The 18,448-nt window shown below is 49.3% G+C and overlaps 1 protein-coding gene across 1 annotated transcript in view; it reads left to right on the top strand.

Moving 5' to 3' along the window:
• Positions 1–18,448, top strand: part of LOC311127410 (E3 ubiquitin-protein ligase NEDD4-like) — a gene marked incomplete at its 5' end in the record, with an annotated part of 110,044 nt that overhangs the window by 70,023 nt on the left and 21,573 nt on the right. Inside the window, 4 exons of the mRNA XM_084159259.1 lie at positions 14,434–14,488; positions 15,247–15,305; positions 15,458–15,523; positions 16,025–16,254. Of these exons, the coding sequence (XP_084015385.1) occupies positions 14,434–14,488; positions 15,247–15,305; positions 15,458–15,523; positions 16,025–16,254 (410 nt within the window). The remainder of the gene's footprint in view (positions 1–14,433; positions 14,489–15,246; positions 15,306–15,457; positions 15,524–16,024; positions 16,255–18,448) is intronic.

Below are 18,448 nucleotides of genomic sequence, written 5' to 3'. Positions count from 1 at the left end.
GATGACAACCACACCCTTTGACCAACATGGTAGGTGGGAGCAGGAATTCTCCGACGGTTGGCCCCGGTAGTGTAGCTGGCAACGGATCTGAGGAGTGTGGCTCGGGCTTGTGACCAGGTGCGGCGACATCGACGGGCAAAAGCAAGTGCAGATGGGCAAGTAACCTCCTCTTCCTGGCTGGCAAATAGAGGAGGCTGGTATCCATAAACACATTGGAAAGGGGACATACCGATGGCAGAGCAGGTCAGAGAATTGTGTGCGTACTCCACCCATGTCAATTGCTGCGACCAGGAGTGGGGGTTGCGTGAAGTCATGCATCGCAGTGCCTTCTCGAGCTCCTGATTAGCCCGCTCTGACTGCCCATTGGATTGGGGATGGAATCCGGAAGTCAGACTGACTGTGGCTCCCAGCAGGTGACAGAACTCCTTCCAAAAAGCGGAGGAGAATTGTGGACCACGGTCAGAAACTACATCCTTAGGCAGTCCGTGGATCCGGAAGACGTGTTCCAGGACCACCTGGGCGGTCTCCTTGGCGGTTGGGAGCTTGGGGAGGGGAATGAAGTGTGCCATCTTGCTGAAACGGTCAACAATGGTGAGAATGACGGTCATGCCACTTGAAGGGGGCAGCCCCGTGACAAAGTCAAGGGCGATGTGAGACCAGGGACGTCTGGGCACAGGCAGGGGCTGCAGCAATCCGGCTGGGGGCTGGCAGGACGACTTGTGTTGGTTGCAGATGGGGCAGGCTTGGACGAATTCCCGTACATCCCTTCTCAGAGAGGGCCACCAGAACCTCTGGGCGAGCAGGTTGTAAGTGCGGGTGGAGCCAGGGTGACAAGCTAGGCGGGAGTCATGTCCCCACTGAACGACCTGGGACCTCAGGTCTTCGGGGACAAAAAGGCGGTCAGCTGGGCAAGTGCTGGGACCTGGCTGGTTACGGAGAGCCTCCAGCACCTGTTCCTCAACAGCCCAGGTCAGAGCTGCAACGATGCAGGGACTTGGCAGAATCGACACAGGGTCCTTGGAGGGGGTGTCATCCTTCTGGAATTGACGGGAGAGGGCGTCTGGCTTGGTGTTGCGTGATCCAGGCCGGTATGACAGAGTGAAATTAAACCTGGTGAAGAACAGGGCCCAGCGGGACTGCCTGGAGTTCAACCGTTTGGCCGTGCGGATGTACTCCAAGTTCTTATGATCGGTCCAAACGAGAAATGGAATGGTGGACCCCTCCAGCCAGTGACGCCACTCCTCCAAGGCAAGCTTCACAGCCAGCAGCTCACGGTTCCCTATGTCGTAATTGCACTCAGAGGGGGACAACCGACGTGAGAAAAAGGCACAGGGATGGAGCTTCCTATCCTCCGCAGCCCACTGAGAAATCACAGCACCAACTCCCACATCCGAGGCGTCCACCTCCACAATGAATTGCCGGTCCACATCAGGCATCTGGAGGATGGGAGCGGAGGTGAACCTCACCTTGAGGGTACTGAAGGCTTTGTCGGCCGCTGGGGTCCAGGTGAAGGGTTGCTTGGTGCTGGTTAGAGCAGTGAGAGGGGCAGCAACGGTACTGTAGTTCCGGATAAACTTTCTGTAGAAGTTAGCAAACCCCAGAAACTGTTGCAGCTTCTTTCTGTTCTCCGGAACTGGCCATGAAGTGACTGCTGATACTTTGGCAGGATCCATTTGGATACTTCCCTCTGCCACTATGTACCCCAGGAAGGCCACTGTCTTGACGTGAAACTCACATTTCTCTGCCTTGGCGTAGAGGGAATTCTCCAGAAGACGATGAAGGACTTGCTGGACATGGCGGGTGTGTTCAGACAGGTTTCTGGAGTAGATTAGGATGTCATCCAGGTAAACGAAGACAAACTTGTTTAACATGTCCCGCAGTACATCATTCACTAGAGCCTGGAACACAGCAGGAGCATTGGTGAGGCCAAAAGGCATAACCAGATACTCGTAGTGGCCTGTTGGTGTATTGAATGCGGTTTTCCATTCATCTCCCTCCCGGATCCGCACTAGGTGGTAAGCGTTTCTGAGATCCAACTTGGTAAAAACAGTGGCTCCCTGGAGCAACTCAAAAGCAGAGGTGAGCAGAGGCAGAGGGTAACGGTTTTTCACTGTGATGTCGTTGAGTCCCCTGTAGTCGATGCAGGGGCGAAGAGATCCGTCCTTCTTCCCCACAAAGAAGAAGCCAGCACCAGCAGGAGATGAAGATGAACGGATTAATCCTGCGGACAGAGAGCCATTGATGTAGTCCTCCATGGACTTTCTTTCAGGAGCAGACAATGAATAAAGACGACCCTTTGGAGGGGCTTTTCCAGGGAGGAGGTCGATGGCACAGTCGTACGGTCGGTGAGGGGGCAGAGATGTGGCTCTAGCTTTGTTAAACACCTCTCTGAGACCATGGTAGCATTCTGGGACATTGGAGAGGTCAGGAGCGGAGTTAGTAGGTACTGGCCGAGGGGGTAGTGCGGCAGCAAGCAGGCAGGTTCGGTGGCAGTCCTCTCCCCACTCCCTGATCACCCCGGTCACCCAGTCGAGCTGAGGGTTGTGCCGGCGGAGCCATGGGTAACCCAGGATGAGGGGTTGGCCTGGAGAGGGGAGCAGGTGAAACTGGATAGTTTCTTGATGGTTTCCGGACAGACCCATCGAGACCGGGGCCGTGACATGAGTGACCGATCCGAGTAAGTGTCCGTCCAGTGCCCGGGCAGGAATAGGAGGTGTCAAACGGAGGTTCTCCAGTCCCAGTTGGCGTGCCAGCTTGATGTCCATTATGTTGGCTTCGGCGCCAGAATCCACCAGAGCAGCCAGGGTGTGAGTTGAGTCAGAGAGGCGGAGGTGAACTTGCAGCAGGGGTTTGCGGTCGGAGGACTGGATGGTCATTGAACTCAACCGGACTCCCCCTATGCCCGGTGAGCTTCGGCCCTTTAAAGGGCAGGTTACCACACGATGTCCATCACCTCCACAATAGAGGCAGAGGTTTGAGGTGAAGCGGCGCTGGCGCTCTGCAGGAGTGAGAGAGGCTCGCCCAATCTCCATAGGCTCAGACTGATCAAACTGACCTGGGTGAGTGGCAGTAGATGACAGGAGCCCAGTCGGATCTCTCCGAATGCCGGTAGTAGGTGGACCTTGGCGCCCCCTCTCACGACGACGGGTCTGTATCCTTCTGTCGATCCTGACAGTCAGTGCGATGGCTTCATCAAGAGTGGAAGGCAGTTCATGGGAGACCAACTCGTCCTTGATATAGTCAGCCAAACTATGGAAGAACGCGTCCACCAACGATGGTGTGTTCCAAGAACTTCGTCTAGCCAGGGTTCGGAAGTCGATGGAATGGTCTGCGACTGTACGTCTGCCTTGTCGAATACTGAACAGTTCACGAGACGCCTCTGCGGTTGGTGAATCCAGGTCAAACACCTTCAGCATCTCCTCAGCAAACAGGTCGAAGGTTGCACATGCGGGGGTTTGACGTTCGAACTCTGCTGTTCCCCAGAGTCGAGCTCGGCCCGTCAGGTGAGTGATGGCATACCCAACTTTAGCCCCCTCCGTGGCGAAGGTCCTTGGCTGCAAGGAGAACTGAAGTCGGCAGCTAGTCAGGAATGGCCGGACCTGGGTTGAGTCGCCGTTGAACCGCTCGGGGTTTCCAATCTTGGGTTCCGGAGCAGCGGCTGCAATGACCGGGGCAGGTAACTCGGGGGCAGGGCTGGTGGGCAGACTGGCTGGGGTAAGGTTGGTGAGGAGTTGAATGATCATGGCGAGTTGTTGTTGCTGCTGCTGGAACTGCTGCTCATGCTCATCGGTTTCCATGTCGGGGAAAGTGTGCGCTGAGTCCATAATGGTCAGATCGTACTGTCACGGTTCAGACAGACGACCAGAGGACCACAATTGCGTCACACCAGAAAGTTTATTAAAACTTAAGGGAAAAGGGAAGTAGGGAGTGAAGGAAGGCTCCAGGGGTAACAGGGATCCCGTCCAATGTGCTGGGTCTGTGCCCCCCCCAGTGGCAGCGATGCGTCCTATGAAGCCGGTGGTGGGTGGTCCAGAAGTCCTGGGGGGGGGAGACACAGACACAACAGGGCGGAATGAAACAAGGCAGCAGTACAGTTCAAGGGAAATCCAAAATACGTAGTAGCAAGGCAGAAGGCTGGTCAGAGTTACCGGGATTGAAGAGTAGTCAGGAGTCGTTATGGCAGAAGCAGGTCTGGATCTCCTGGGGCAGAAGAGTATCCAAAAATCAGGCAGGTCCGGGGTCACAAAACCAGGGTGAGTCAGAAGCGCGAGCAAACAGGTTCCGGGTGTGAGCTTTGCAGACGATCTGACACCGGAGAGCTGAAAGACAGGGCCTTAAATACTGGGAGAGGTAGTGGGTAATGCAGCGCAGCTGGCAGAGTAATTAGAGCAGAGCAGAGCAGGGACAGGTGGAGCTAGTTAGGCTGAGTAGAGAGAGTGGTGAGCAGAGTGGAAGAAAATTAAGGTGGTAACCCGGTGGAGTGAGAGGCTCATGACAGCAGCAGCTCCTCGGCTCGGCGAAAAAATTAACACAGATGATTTGAAGGCCGAGATTCTTGCTGCCCTCAAGGAGGCGCTCATTGAAAACTTTAATTTTATTATGTCAGAGTTACAAGCAGTCAAGAATGAACTTGCAAAGCATACAGAAATGCAGAAATGGTTCGTACTGAAATTGATACAGTTAAGAAAACAGTCTCCGACATGGAACAAGGCTTGTCAACATGCTTGGACGACACGACTACGCTTCAAACCACAGTTAAGAAGCTCGAAACTCATGTGGCTAGCCTTAAGGAACAATGCATACATTTACAAGGTCATATGCGAAGATCAGGATCAAGGTGGTAGCTGAGGACCCGGGCTCAAGTTCTACTTCATCTCAAAGTTATTGAAGGACTAGAATCACTACTCTCGACGGGTCTGACCTAGAGTATGTGGACAACTACAAATATCTAGGTGTCTCGTTAGACTGTAAACTCTCCTTCCAGACTCACATTAAGAATCTCCAATCCAAAGTTAAATCTAGAATCAGTTTCCTATTTCGCAACAAAGCCTCCTTCACTCATGCTGCCAAACATGCCCTCGTAAAACTGACTATCCTACCGATCCTTGACTTCGGCGATGTCATTTACAAAATAGCCTCCAACACTCTACTCAGCAAATTGGATGTAGTCTATCACAGTGCCATCCGTTTTGTCTCCAAAGCCCCATATACTACCCACCACTGTGACCTGTACGCTCTTGTTGGCTGGTCCTCACTACATATTCGTCGCCAAACCCACTGGCTCCAGGCCATCTATAAATCACTGCTAGGCAAATCCCCGCCTTATCTTAGCTCATTGGTCACCATAGCAACACCCACCCGTAGTCTGCGCTCCAGCAGGTATATCTCACTGGTCATCCCCAAAGCCAACACCTCCTTTGGCCGCCATTCCTTCCAGTTCTCTGCTGCCAATGACTGGAACAAATTGCAAAAATCTCTGAAGCTGGAGACACTTATCTCCCTCACTAACTTTAAGCATCAGTTGTCAGAGCACCTTACCGATCACTGCACCTGTACACAGCCCATCTGAAATTAGCCCACCCAACTACCTCATCCCTATATTGTTATTTATTTTGCTCATTTGTACCCCAGTATCTCTATTTGCACATCATCTCTTGCACATCTATCATTCCAGTGTTAATACTAATTGTAATTATTTTGCACTATAGCCTATTTATTGCCTTACCTCCATAACTTGCTACATTTGCACACACTGTATATATATTTATTTCTGTTGTATTTTTGACTTTGTTTTGTTTTACCCCATATGTAACTCTGTGTTGTTTTATCGCACTGCTTTGCTTTATCTTGGCCAGGTCGCAGTTGTAAATGAGAACTTGTTCTCAACTGGTTTACCTGGTTAAATAAAGGTGAAATATTTTTATTTTTTAAAGGAACCCCTCAAAATGGATAAAGACGTCCTTGTAGACTGCTCACATCGGGGCTCTCAAGCAAGAAAGCCTGGCGGAAAACCTTGCATCATTGTGGCTAAACTACACTACTATCAGGATTGTATTGATGTTCTTCGGCATGTCAGAGAATTTGGCCCACTTCGATGCAACGGAACACCCATCTCTATCTTCCCAGACTATGCCCCCAGTGTTGCTTGTGACCATGCTGCTTTCAACGATGTGAAGAGTCTGCTCCGTGGACGGACTGACGTTCGGTATGGTGTGGTTTTTCCTGCCCGGCTCCGTATAATATACAATGGCACCGAGAAAGAGTTCCAAGACCCCCATAAGGCGATGGCCTTCGTAAAGGCGAACATTTTACCGAGGTCGGACGAAGCAAATGGCTGAATGTTCACCTATTTGGCAATTAGGGTAATGGACGAATGTGTCTACCACTGCAGACTGTCTCTCTTTTGTAGATACTGTATAGCATTGCCAGTGGTACCAGTTGATATTGTTATTATTAGGTAACGTTAGTGCCTTAGTTCTGGTGAGTCAATTCTCCATTTGTTTTAACGTTTATTTTATTACCATGAAGCTGCTTTCGATTTCTCGATGGTACCGATATCCAGGCTAGATAAAGCACAGTTCTATTATTATGTTATGTCATTTCTTTAAAGACATTGCTGCTAATTTAGTGGTATTGCTGTAAGATGTGATTTATAAAATGTTTTATACTTTCTTTTAAAACAGCCTAGTTTTGTGTTGTAAATAAGTATTTCTTATTTATTTATTATGTGCAACTTGTTTTAAATCCTTCACTATTTCAGCAGGGCTCTCTACTCGATAGGTTTAGTGTTCCCCACTACAAGCACATCATGTGTGGATATCTTTGCGTGGGGATTAGCGGGAACCTGTTTCTATTAGGTGACCAGGTTGGGTTTTCTTTTTCATACCAGACTTTAGAGTATTGTTTGTTTATGTTTTTTTATTCTTCTTCAACTTTTTTTATCTATTATTTGCTATTTTTGGAAAAATGTTTAATGGATCAGTTGTTATTGTAATCTGGCCGACAGAGAGGGCTGCCCTGCTTCTAGTCCTTAGGAAACTTTGCTGTATTTTGTTTTTTTATGTATTATTTCTTACATTGTTAGCTCAGAAAATCTTAAGTGTTATTACATACAGCCAGGAAGAACTATTGGATATCAGAGCGGCGTCAACTTACCAACACTACGACCAGGAATACGACATTCCCGAAGCGGATCCTTTGTCCGCACCACCCAGGGCATTGGAACTGATTCCAGAGGCCGACCCCAAACAACGCCGCCGGAGGAGAGGCAGCCGGAGCAGTCTTCTAGTCAAACTTAGGAGGCGCGCACACCGCCCATCGCTTCCGAATATATTACTCGCTAATGTCCAGTCCCTAGATAACAAAATGGACGAGATCAGGGCAAGGGTTGTTTCCAGAGAGACATCAGGGATTGTAACATACTCTGTTTCATGGAAACATGGCTCTCTCAGGATATACTGTCCCTGTCCATACAGCCATCTGGGTTCTCAGTACATCGCGCCAACAGGAATAAACATTTCTCCGGGAAGGAGAAGGGTGAGGGGGTTTGTTTCATGATTAACAACTCATGGTGTAATTGTAACAACATACAGGAACTCCAGTCATTTTGTTCACCTGACCAAGAATTCCTCACAATCAAATGCCGACCGTATTATCTCCCAAGAGAATTCTCTTTGGTTATTGTTACAGCCGTGTATATCCCCCTTCAAGCCGATACCACGACGGCCCTCAAGGGACTTCACTGGACTTTATGCAAACAGGAAAACATATATCCTGAGGCTGCATTTATTGTAGCTGGGGATTTTAACAAAGCAAATTTGAGAAAAAGGCTACCTAAATTCTATCAGCATATAGACTGTAGCACTCGCGCTGGAAAAACACTGGATCACTGCTACACTAATTTCCGCTATGCACACAAGTCCCTCCCCCAACCTCCTTTTCGGCAAATCTGACAACGACTCCATTTTGCTCCTCCCTTCCTATAGACAGAAACTCAAACAGGAAGCACCCGTGCTAAGGACTATTCAACGCTGGTCTGACCAATTGGAATCCACACTTCAAGATTGTTTTGATCACACGGACTGGGATATGTTCCGGGTAGCCTCTGAGAATAATATAGACCTATACGCTGATTCAGTGAGTGTGTTTATAAGGAAGTGTATAGGAGATGTCGTACCCACTGTGACTATTAAAACCTACTCTTAAAATCTACTCTAACCAGAAACCGTGGATAGATGGCAGCATTCACAAAAAACTGAAAGCACGAACCAACGCATTTAACCACGGCAAGGTGACAGGGAATATCGTAGAATACAAACAAAGAGGTCGTTCCCTCCGCAAGGCAATCAAACAGGCAAAACGTCAATATCGAGACAAAGTGGAGTCGCAATTCAACGGCTCAGACACAAGACATATGTGGCAGGGTTTACAGACAATCACGGACTACAATAGGAAAACCAGCCACATCGCGGTCACCGACGGCTTGCTGCTAGACAAGCTAAACAAGTTCTTTGCCCACTTTGAGGATAACGCAGTGTCACCGACGCGGCCAGCTACCAAGAACTGTGGGCTCTCCTTCTCCGTGGCCGACGTGAGTAAGACATTTAAACGTGTTAACCCTCGCAAGGCTGCCGGCCCAGACGGCATTCGTAGCCGCGTCCCCTGAGCATGCGCAGACCAGCTGGCTGGTGTGTTTACGAACATATTCAATCTCTCCCTATCCCAGTCTGCTGTCCACATGCTTCAAGATGGCCACCATTGTTCCTGTACCCAAGAATGCAAAGGTAACTGAACTAAATGACTATCGCCCCGTAGCACTCACTTCTGTCATCATGAAGTGCTTTGAGAGACTAGTCAAGGATCATATCACCTCCACATTACCTGTCACCCTAGACCCACTTCAATTTGCATACCGCCCCAATAGGTCCACAGACGATGCAATCCCCATCACACTGCACACTGCCCTATCCCATCTGGACAAGAGGAATACCTCTCAGCCCCCTACTATGGTGTTGAATGCTGAGCTATAGTCAATGAACATCATTGACTATAGCTCAACATTCAACACCATAGTACCCTCCAAGCTCATCATCAAGCTTGAGGCCCTGGGTCTCAACCCCGCCCTGTGCAATTGAGTTCTGGACCTCCTGACGGGCCGCCCCCATTGGATAAAGGAAGTTATGCAACATCTCAAGCTAGAGAAAATGTGCTACTCCATTAGGGGATCTGCAATTACATTTTATAATATCTGGCTACCTTTCCTATCCTTTGTAAAAGACATGGACCCAACTAATTTCACAACTCCTTAATCCAACCCAAATTAGAATTGGTATCATTATTCTTTCTCATTTGTAACTTTTTGTTTCATAATATCTTTGTATTTTTTTTAACTATTTGATTATATTACTCATTGTATGTCATGCCTGCTTTAAGTCTGGTTTTGGGGTGGTGCTCTGTTAGAGCATGGGGGGGGTTGGGGTGGGTTTGATTTGGTAGAGGATCCTTGTGTATTCTGCCCCCTACCTGTTCTGTCTGTTATCTGTATAATCATAAAAAATGCCAAATAAAAAATACTTTGTACCTCATGATAAGCTGTAGACCACACTACCAGGAGTTTCCATGTATATTCTTCGTTGCTGTCTATTTACCACCACAAACTGATGCTGACACTAAAACCACACTCAACGAGCAGTATAAGGCCATAAGCAAGCAAGAAAATGCTCATCCAGAGGCAGCGCTCCTAGTGCCCGTGGACTTTAATGCGGGAAAACTGATATCCATTTTACCTAATTTCTACCAGCATGTCACGTGCAACAGGAATAAAAGAAAACGCTAGATCACCTTTAATCCACACACAGAGACACGTACAAAGCTCTCCCTCGCACTCCATTTGGCAAATCTGACCATAACTCTATCCTCCTGATTCCTGCTTACAAGCAAAAACTGTGACTGTACTTACATATCCCAACCAGAAGCCATGGATTACAGGCAACATCCGGACAAAAGGAACACCTACGTGATGATGCTGTTCATTGACTACAGCTCAGCGTTCAACAAAATAGTGCCAAGCTCATCACTAAGCTAAGGACCCTGGGACTGAAAACCTCCCTCTGCAACTGGATCCTGGACTTCCTGACGGGCCACCCACAGGTGGTGACGGTAGGCAACAACACATCCGCCATGCTGACCCTCAACACGGGCCCATTCACATCACGTGCTTAGTCCCCTCCTGTACTCCTTGTTCACCCACGACTGCATGGCCACGCACGATTGCAACACCGTCATTAAGTTTGCTGACAACTCAACGGTGGTAGGCCTGATCACCGACGACGATGAGACAGCCTATAGGTAGGAGGTCTGAGACCTGGCGGTGTGGTGCTGATCGTGGACTACAGGAAAAGGAGGGCCTTATTCACATCGACGGGCTGTAGTGGAGCGGGTTGAGAGCTTCAAGTTCCTTGGTGTCTATCATGGTCCAAACACACCAAGAAAGTAGTGAAGAGGGCACGACAACGCCTATTCCACCTCAGGAGGCTGAAACAATTTGCCATTGGTCCTCAGATCCTCAAAAGGTTATACAGCTGCACCATCGAGATCATCCTGACTGGTTGCATCACTGTTTGGTATGGCAACTGCTCGGCATCCGACCGCAAGGCGCTACAGAGGGTAGTGCGTACGGCCCAGTACATCACTGGGGCCGAGCTTCCTGCCTTCCAGGACTTCTATACCGGGTGGTGTAAGAGGAAGGCCCTAAAAATGGTCAACGACTCTAGCCACCCAAGTTATAGACTGTTCTCTCTGCTACTGCATGGCAAGTGGTACCGGAGCGCCAAGTCTGGGACCAAAGGGCTCCTTAACATCTTCTACCCCCAAGCCATAAGACTTTTCAACCTTCCCAAGTTCTCCCATGTCACTCCGCTCCTCCGCACACGTCACTGGCTTCCAGTCGAAGCTTGCATCCACTACAAGACCATGGTACTTGCCTACTGTCACGCCCTGACTCTGGGGACTCTTATTTGTTGATTCAGGGTGTGATTTTCTATGTTGTATTTTCTATGTTTAGATCTATTATGTGTATTTCTATGTTGGCCGGGGTGGTTCCCAATCAGAGGCAGCTGTAGCTCATTGTCTCTGATTGGGGACCATACTTAGGCAGCCTATTGGCACTAGTGGGTTTTGGGATCTTGTTCCGTGTTAGGTATGTTGTTTGTGTACCTTGGACTTGTATTTATAAGTCTAATAAACATGTATGCATATCACGCTGCGCCTTGGTCTGACCCGTTCATGAACGAACGTGACAGAAGACCCCACCAAACGAGGACCAAGCAGCGTGCCCAGGAAGAGCGAATTACCATGTCACAGGTGGGCAAATGGTGGTCATGGGAGGAGATATTTGTGGGGAAAGGGCCATGGGCAAAGGTATATGCCCAGGCAGGAGAGGAGCAACGGCAGCACAGAGGAAGCCGGTCGAGGAAGAAGCCCGAGACACAGCCCCAATATCTTTTTTGGGGGGGGCTAAGAGGGTGGTTGGCGGAGCCTAGGGTTAGAGCAGAGCCAACTCCCCGTACTCAAGCGAGAAGGCGTATGACTGGGCAAGCTCCATGTTATGCGGAGCTACGTACTGTGTTGCCAATGTGACGGCACAGTCCTGTACGTCCTGTGCTTGCACCACGCACGTGCCGTGCGAAGATGGGCATCCAGCCAGGACGGGGTGTGCCGGCTCAACGCTCCTGGTCTCCAGTACGCCTCCTCGGTCCCGCATATCCTGCGCCAGTACTACGAGCTGTATCGCCAGTGCGCGTGCACAGCCCAGTGCCTCCTGTGCCAGCGCCCCGCACGTGTAGTGCGAAAGTGGGCAGCCAGCCAGGATGGGTTGTGCCAGCTCTACGCTCCAGACCTCCAGTCCGCCTTCGCAGTCCGGTCCGGCCCGTTCCTGCTCCTTGCACCAAGCTAGTGATGCGCGTCGCCAGCCCAGCCCGGCCCGTTCCTGCCCCTCGCACATAGCCAGTGGTGCGCGTCGCCAGTCCGGCCCGGCCCGTTCCTGCCCCTCGCACCAAGCCAGTGGTGCGCGTCGCCAGTCCGGCCCGGCCCGTTCCTACCCCTCGCACCAAGCCAGTGGTGCGTGTCGCCAGTCCGGCCCGGCCCGTTCCTGCCCCTCGCACCAAGCCAGTGGTGCGCGTCGCCAGTCCGGCCCGGCCCGTTCCTGCCCCTCGCACCAAGCCAGTGGTGCGCGTCGCCAGTCCGGCCCGGCCTGTTCCTGCCCCTCGCACCAAGCCAGTGGTGCGCGTCGCCAGCCCGGCCCGGCCCGTTCCTGCTCCTCGTACCAAGCCAGTGGTGCGCGTCGCCAGCCCGGCCCGGCCTGTTCCTGCTCCTCGCACCAAGCCAGTGGTGCGCGTCGCCAGCCCGGCCCGGCCCGTTCCTGCTCCTCGCATCAAGCCAGTGGTGCGCGTCGCCAGTCCGGCCCTGCCTGTTCCTGCTCCTCGCACCAAGCCAGTGGTGCACGTCGCCAGCCCGGCCCGGCCCGTACCTGCTCCTCGCATCAGGCCAGTGGTGCGTGTTCCTAGTCCGGTCCGGCCAGTGCCTGCTCCTCGCACCAGACCAGTGGTGCGTGTGTCCAGTCCGGCACGGCCCGTGCCTGTTCCACCGGTGCCTTGTCCGGCACCGGTCAGCTGCTCCACTCCGGAGCCAGAGCAGTCCGCTCCACCGGTGCCTGATCCAGCTCCGGTTAGCTGCTCCACTCCGGAGCCAGAGCAATCCGCTCCAGTCCAGCTCCGGTCAGCGGATCCACTCCGGAGCCAGAGCAGTCTGCTCCACCGGTGCCCAGTTCAGCTCCGGTCAGCTGCTCCACTCCGGAGCCAGAGCAATCCGCTCCACCGGGGTCCAGTCCAGCTCCGGTCAGCGGCTCCACTCCGGAGCCAGAGGAGTCCGCTCCACCGGTGCCTGATCCAGCTCCGGTCAGTGGCTCCACTCCGGAGCCAGAGCAGTTCGCTCCACCGTCGTCGGGTCCAGTTCCAGTCAGCGGTTCCAGTCCAGACCCAGACGTCAGCCCCTCTCCAGGTTCGGGGTCTCCCACACCAGGGTCCAGACAGAGCTTGGTACTTCGTGGGAGGAAGGAGAGGGGAAGCAGCGCGCCGAGGTCCAGACCAGACCAGGGGCGCAACAGGGAGGCGGAGAATAGTTGGTGGTCACGCCCGGAGCCGGATCCGCCTCCGAGGCGGAATGCCCACCCGGCCCCTACCCTGTTATGTTTATGTTGCGCGGTCGGAGTCCGCACCTTTGGGGGGGGGGGTACTGTCACGCCCTGACTCTGGGGACTCTTATTTGTTGAGTCAGGGTGTGATTTTCTATGTTGTGTTTTCTATGTTTAGATCTATTATGTTTATTTCTATGTTGGCCGGGGTGGTTCCCAATCAGAGGCAGCTGTAGCTCGTTGTCTCTGATTGGGGACCATACTTAGGCAGCCTATTGGCACTAGTGGGTTGTGGGATCTTGTTCCGTGTTAGGTATGTTGTTTGTGTACCTTGGACTTCACGTTTCGTTTCTTGTTTTGTCGTTGTGTTTATAAGTCTAATAAACATGTATGCATATCACGCTGCGCCTTGGTCTGACCCGTTCATGAACGAACGTGACACCTACGGAGCAGCAAGATAAACTGCCCCTCCCTACTTTCAGGCTATGCTCAAACCCTACACCCCAACCAGAGTGCTCTGTTTGGCCACCTCTGGTCTCTTGGCCCTCCCACCCCAACGGGAGGTCAGCTCCCGCTCAGCCCAGTCAAATCTCTTCTCTGTCCTGGCATCCCAATTGTGGAACCAGCTTCCCCCTGAAGCTAGGACAGCAAAGTCCCTGCCCATCTTCTGATATGTGGTTGTCCCAGATATCTTAAGATGAATGTACTAACTGTAAGTCGCTCTGGATAAGAGTGCCTGATAAATGACTTTAATGTAAAATGTAAAATGGGACGGATAGGAGAGAGTGGGAGGAGATATGAAGGAGGGAAAGGTTAGGTGTACAGTAGGAAGAAACAGAGCCTTGCTATGTGCTGCATGATGTGAGTGGACTCCCCTGTATCTTCCCAGTTTCTCCACCAAATGAAGCGATGGTATGGTGGTATTCCTGCTGATACACAGCCGTCTCTCTGCCCTGACTGAGAATGGGATAGGGTCAGACTGAGGCTAGTGGACTAAACTTATATCGCCCCTCGCCTGCTCTCTATTTCTATCTGACAGTCAGTGTGTTTGTGGCTCGCTGTGTCACTGTCACTGTGTTGATGGTGGTGTACTGTACAGGTCTGGATGGTCATTGTATCAATGGTGAACTGGTCTGCATGGATGTGCTGGTACTTTGTGTCACTGGTGTCACTCCTTTCCTGCTGCCATTCACTGTCTGTCTGAGTCAGTTACTCACTGTGCTCTCTCCTCTGCTCCTCTCTAGCCTGGCTGGGAGGAACGGGTGCATGCAGACGGCAGGACCTTCTTCATAGACCACAGTAAGTAACCCTCCTAGAACTCTCCCTTTCTTCTCTATGTAATACCATATGCTGACTGTTTCTCTCTTTTGCTTGGATACTTGAGTTCTTTCTCTCCCTTTCTCAAACAAATATTGTTTCTCTCTCTCTCTCCCTCTTGCTCTCTCTCTCTCGTTCTTTCTCTCGTTCTTTCTCATCTTGGATTGGTTGTCTGGCTGACCTAATTAATCAATATCTCTCCTTATGTGAACCTGACACTGTGTCTCAGGTTACTGCCCATTCATAATTTAAACTTTACATATTAGGGAAGTGTCAGTGTGCTCAACTTCATGAACAGGATGTCAGCATTCTGTGTGTATGTGTGTAAGAGGGAGTCAGAGTTTAGTGATTTAATGGTTTTCACCGATGATTCACAATTTGACAATACGTCTTGGATAGAGTGGCAGGTAGCCTAGCGGTTAGTGTTGGGCCATTAACCGAAAGGTTGCTGGTTCGAATCCCTGAGCCGGCTAGGTGGACAAATCCGCCGTTCTGCCCCTTGAGCAAGGCAGTTAACCCCCAACAACAACTGCTCCCCGGGCGCCGATGACGTGGACGTCGATTAAGGCAGCCCCCCGCACCTCTCTGATAAATGCGGCAGACACATTTTGGTTGAATCCATTCTGTTGTGCAACTGACTAGGTATCCCCTTTCGAGTTTTGTGTCTGTCACTGCTTTGTCATCATGGTATATATCACAGTATCTAACCTTATTCCTGACTGTTATTTTGTCACCTTCAGACACCAAAACCACTCAATGGGAGGATCCTCGTCTACAAAGCCCAGCCATCACAGGGCCTGTGAGTATCTGTGGGTAAAGATGAGGCAAAGATACTGTCACCATCATACAGTATTGTACATGACAAATATACTATATTTCATGACCAAGATAAGCCACTCTCTCTATATAGAATAGACAGTTATTGACTGATATTTGTTTATTTCATTGCAGGCTGTGCCGTACTCCAGAGAATTCAAACAGAAATACGACTACTTCAGAAAGAAGTTGAAGAAACCGGTAAGAAATATTACCTTGCTGTACTCTGTATGTAATTGACCAGTTTAGTCAATTACATGTGGGTACGTTTTCAGAGTATGGTATGCAATCCAGGTGAAATTGTGAATTATTTCACTGTTAAGTGAAAGTGTAAAAACACTTCACCTTACCTCACACATTCTAATTATCATTATTAATGTAAAGAGAAACTTCCTCTCATTCCTCTCTCTGCGTGTATTTCCTGGTTAGAACCTATACACTGAAGAAGGATTTTAGTTTTGTGTATGATCCATTAGAAAAATAATAAATAAAACAAATTAAAAAGTAAACTTTTAGAAACTACTTTTTAAAGTGGACCTGTATTTTTTTGTATTCCCTTTAGAAACACTGGATGTGCATTTTAAATATTTTCGTATGTATATATTGTGTGTGTGTCTCTCTTTCTCTCTCACTCGCTCTCTGTGTCTTTATGTGTATGCTTTCTATCCATGTGCTCATGCGTCTCCGTGTGTGAATCCCCAGGTGGACATCCCCAATAGGTTTGAGATGAAGCTGCACAGGACCAACATCTTTGAGGAGTCGTACCGACGCATCATGTCTCTGAAGAGACCAGACATCCTGAAGGCCCGCCTCTGGATCGAATTTGAATCAGAGAAGGGCCTGGACTACGGGGGCGTGGCCAGGGAATGGTTCTTCCTGCTCTCCAAAGAGATGTTTAACCCTTACTATGGACTGTTTGAATACTCAGCCACGTGAGTCTGGGGCTGGGCTTTGTTGAAAATCAAGGGATAAATATATTTCATTATTTGAAATGACTGAACAAATTAAGCAGTGTGGCTTTAAAGATATAGTGCGAGATTTTGTCAATTAAGTCCCTTTTCTACTTACCCAGAGTTAGATGAAGTGACTGCTAAGCAATTGCGCTAACGCTACTTAGCATCTTCATTCAAACTGCACACAGAGACATAAAAATAGTGTCCATGAGTTCATCTGACTCTGGGTAGAAAAGGGGTTTAGGGACAGATTAAAATGTACAGAATGGCTACCTGGAGGAGAATGGGGGGGTCATGCTTTTTCAATTTCAGTCAAGGTGAGAGTTTAATAGTCCAGGGGAGGGTCATGTAATTTGTAATTGATGAAATTTCTCTGTGTTTTAGAATTAGTTGCTTATTAAGCTATATATCGATGTGTGCCCGATGCCACCCCTCATCTCTGATTCTCCACAGGGCGTGCAATATCAATTGCGCTTATAGGCTACTTAGTGTGGTCTGAATCAAATTATCCATAGGCTACGAAGTGCATGCTCATAGAAGCACAGAGCAAAGTAATATTGCTAAGAAAGCTGCTGGGATGGTGTAAATGAAACTAGGCTGCATTAGACACTGCAATGGATATTCCAACCCTGAGCTCCGGCTTGCTCTGCTCTTGCTGATCAAAAAACGTTTTGTGTGCTGCTTAACCAATGGATGTGCTGTGTAGGGCTACGGTGGCAGTTCAGGAGGAGAGTCAAATGTTTCTTCTGAAAGTAATCTTTGATTAGGCCTAGTCCTTGCGCCTATAGACTATGTTCTGTTCAGTTTGAGAAGGAGAGTGCAGATGGGAAGGAGGTCCGGAGGTAAACTCTGATAGCTTACTACTACAATAGTATATTTAAGCAATAAGGCCCAAGGAGGTGTGGTATATGGCAGTTCTTAGGCACGACGCAACGCAGAGCCGTGGTATATTGGCCATATACCACAAACCCCTGAGGTGCCTTATTGCTATTATAAACTGGTTACCAACGTAATTAGAGCAGTAAAATGAAATGTTTTGTCATACCCGTGGTATACGGTCTGATATACCAATCAGCATTCAGGGCTTGAACCACCCAGTTTATAAAGTCATATATAATTGGTTTTATTAAAAACAATGTGTTTCTTGCCCATGATGTATTTATCAGAGTTATTGACCTCACAATAATCTAGATTCGTGTAACTTACATTGTGGTGCTGAAACTTGAAGCAGCAGCCACGGCACAATCATTTGGAAATGGACAGCTCATGGTGCTGAAAGTAGGCAAATTCGAGTAGGCATAATTCATTAAAATAGTCTTCCTTTTTTATTAGACTTTACTAACAACAAGAGGGCTTTGTGTTGGAGCCTGTTTCTTCCTAGTTAAGAAATAAGAGGTAGGCCTACCTGTTTGACAGATGAAATTAGGCTATAGGCTGCTATATCCATAGATTTGTAATGGAGACGCAGGGAGTCAGGAAGCAGGTGCAGTTGGTGAGTTTAATAATAACAATCATGGAGAGATACAAGACAAGAAAACCAATACTGCCTGATGAATGAGTGCTAGATAAAGGGGAAGTAATCAAGGTAGTGATGAAGTCCAGGTGTGCATAATGATGGTGCGCAGGTGTCCATAATGATTGTTGCCAGGTGTGCGTAATGATGGGTTGCCAGGTCCGGTGGTTAGTATACCGGTGACGTTGAGCGCCAGAGCGGGAGTATGCATGACAAGATTTGTCAGCCAATTCCTCCACCCACCATGCACTCTTTAAAAATCCTACCTCCGTGTCATTGAAGGGCTCTTAAGTTAAAACCAAAACTCGAATTGAGGGGGTGTGAGAGGGTATGCCCTAGGCCTACCTTTTATTAAAGAAAATGGCAAAAAGAACAGGCCTACCCTTTGTTAGTTTAAGATTTTGAAGAAAATTAAAACGGATCCGATTATATAATGTGATCGATAACAACGCTTTGGTCCACAATGCTTTATGCTAGAAACAAGCTCTAAATTACCCGGGAAAGACTTGACTCTGAAGCATACGCAACGATCATAGTTTAGTTTCTTTGACATTCAGAGGCTGACTTTGCTTGGGAAGTAATCTAATTCTGTCACTATCAATTGATTAAGCTATTCATTTTCTGTACAATAGAAGACGTTTAAACCCAGACAGCTTTTAG

Source organism: Coregonus lavaretus (genome assembly GCF_964263955.1).
Source record: "Coregonus lavaretus genome assembly, chromosome: 4".
Taxonomy (NCBI): Eukaryota; Metazoa; Chordata; class Actinopteri; order Salmoniformes; family Salmonidae; genus Coregonus; species Coregonus lavaretus.
The sequence above is the reverse complement of the archived record's forward strand: the minus strand, read 5'-3'. Positions and strand labels throughout refer to the sequence as shown.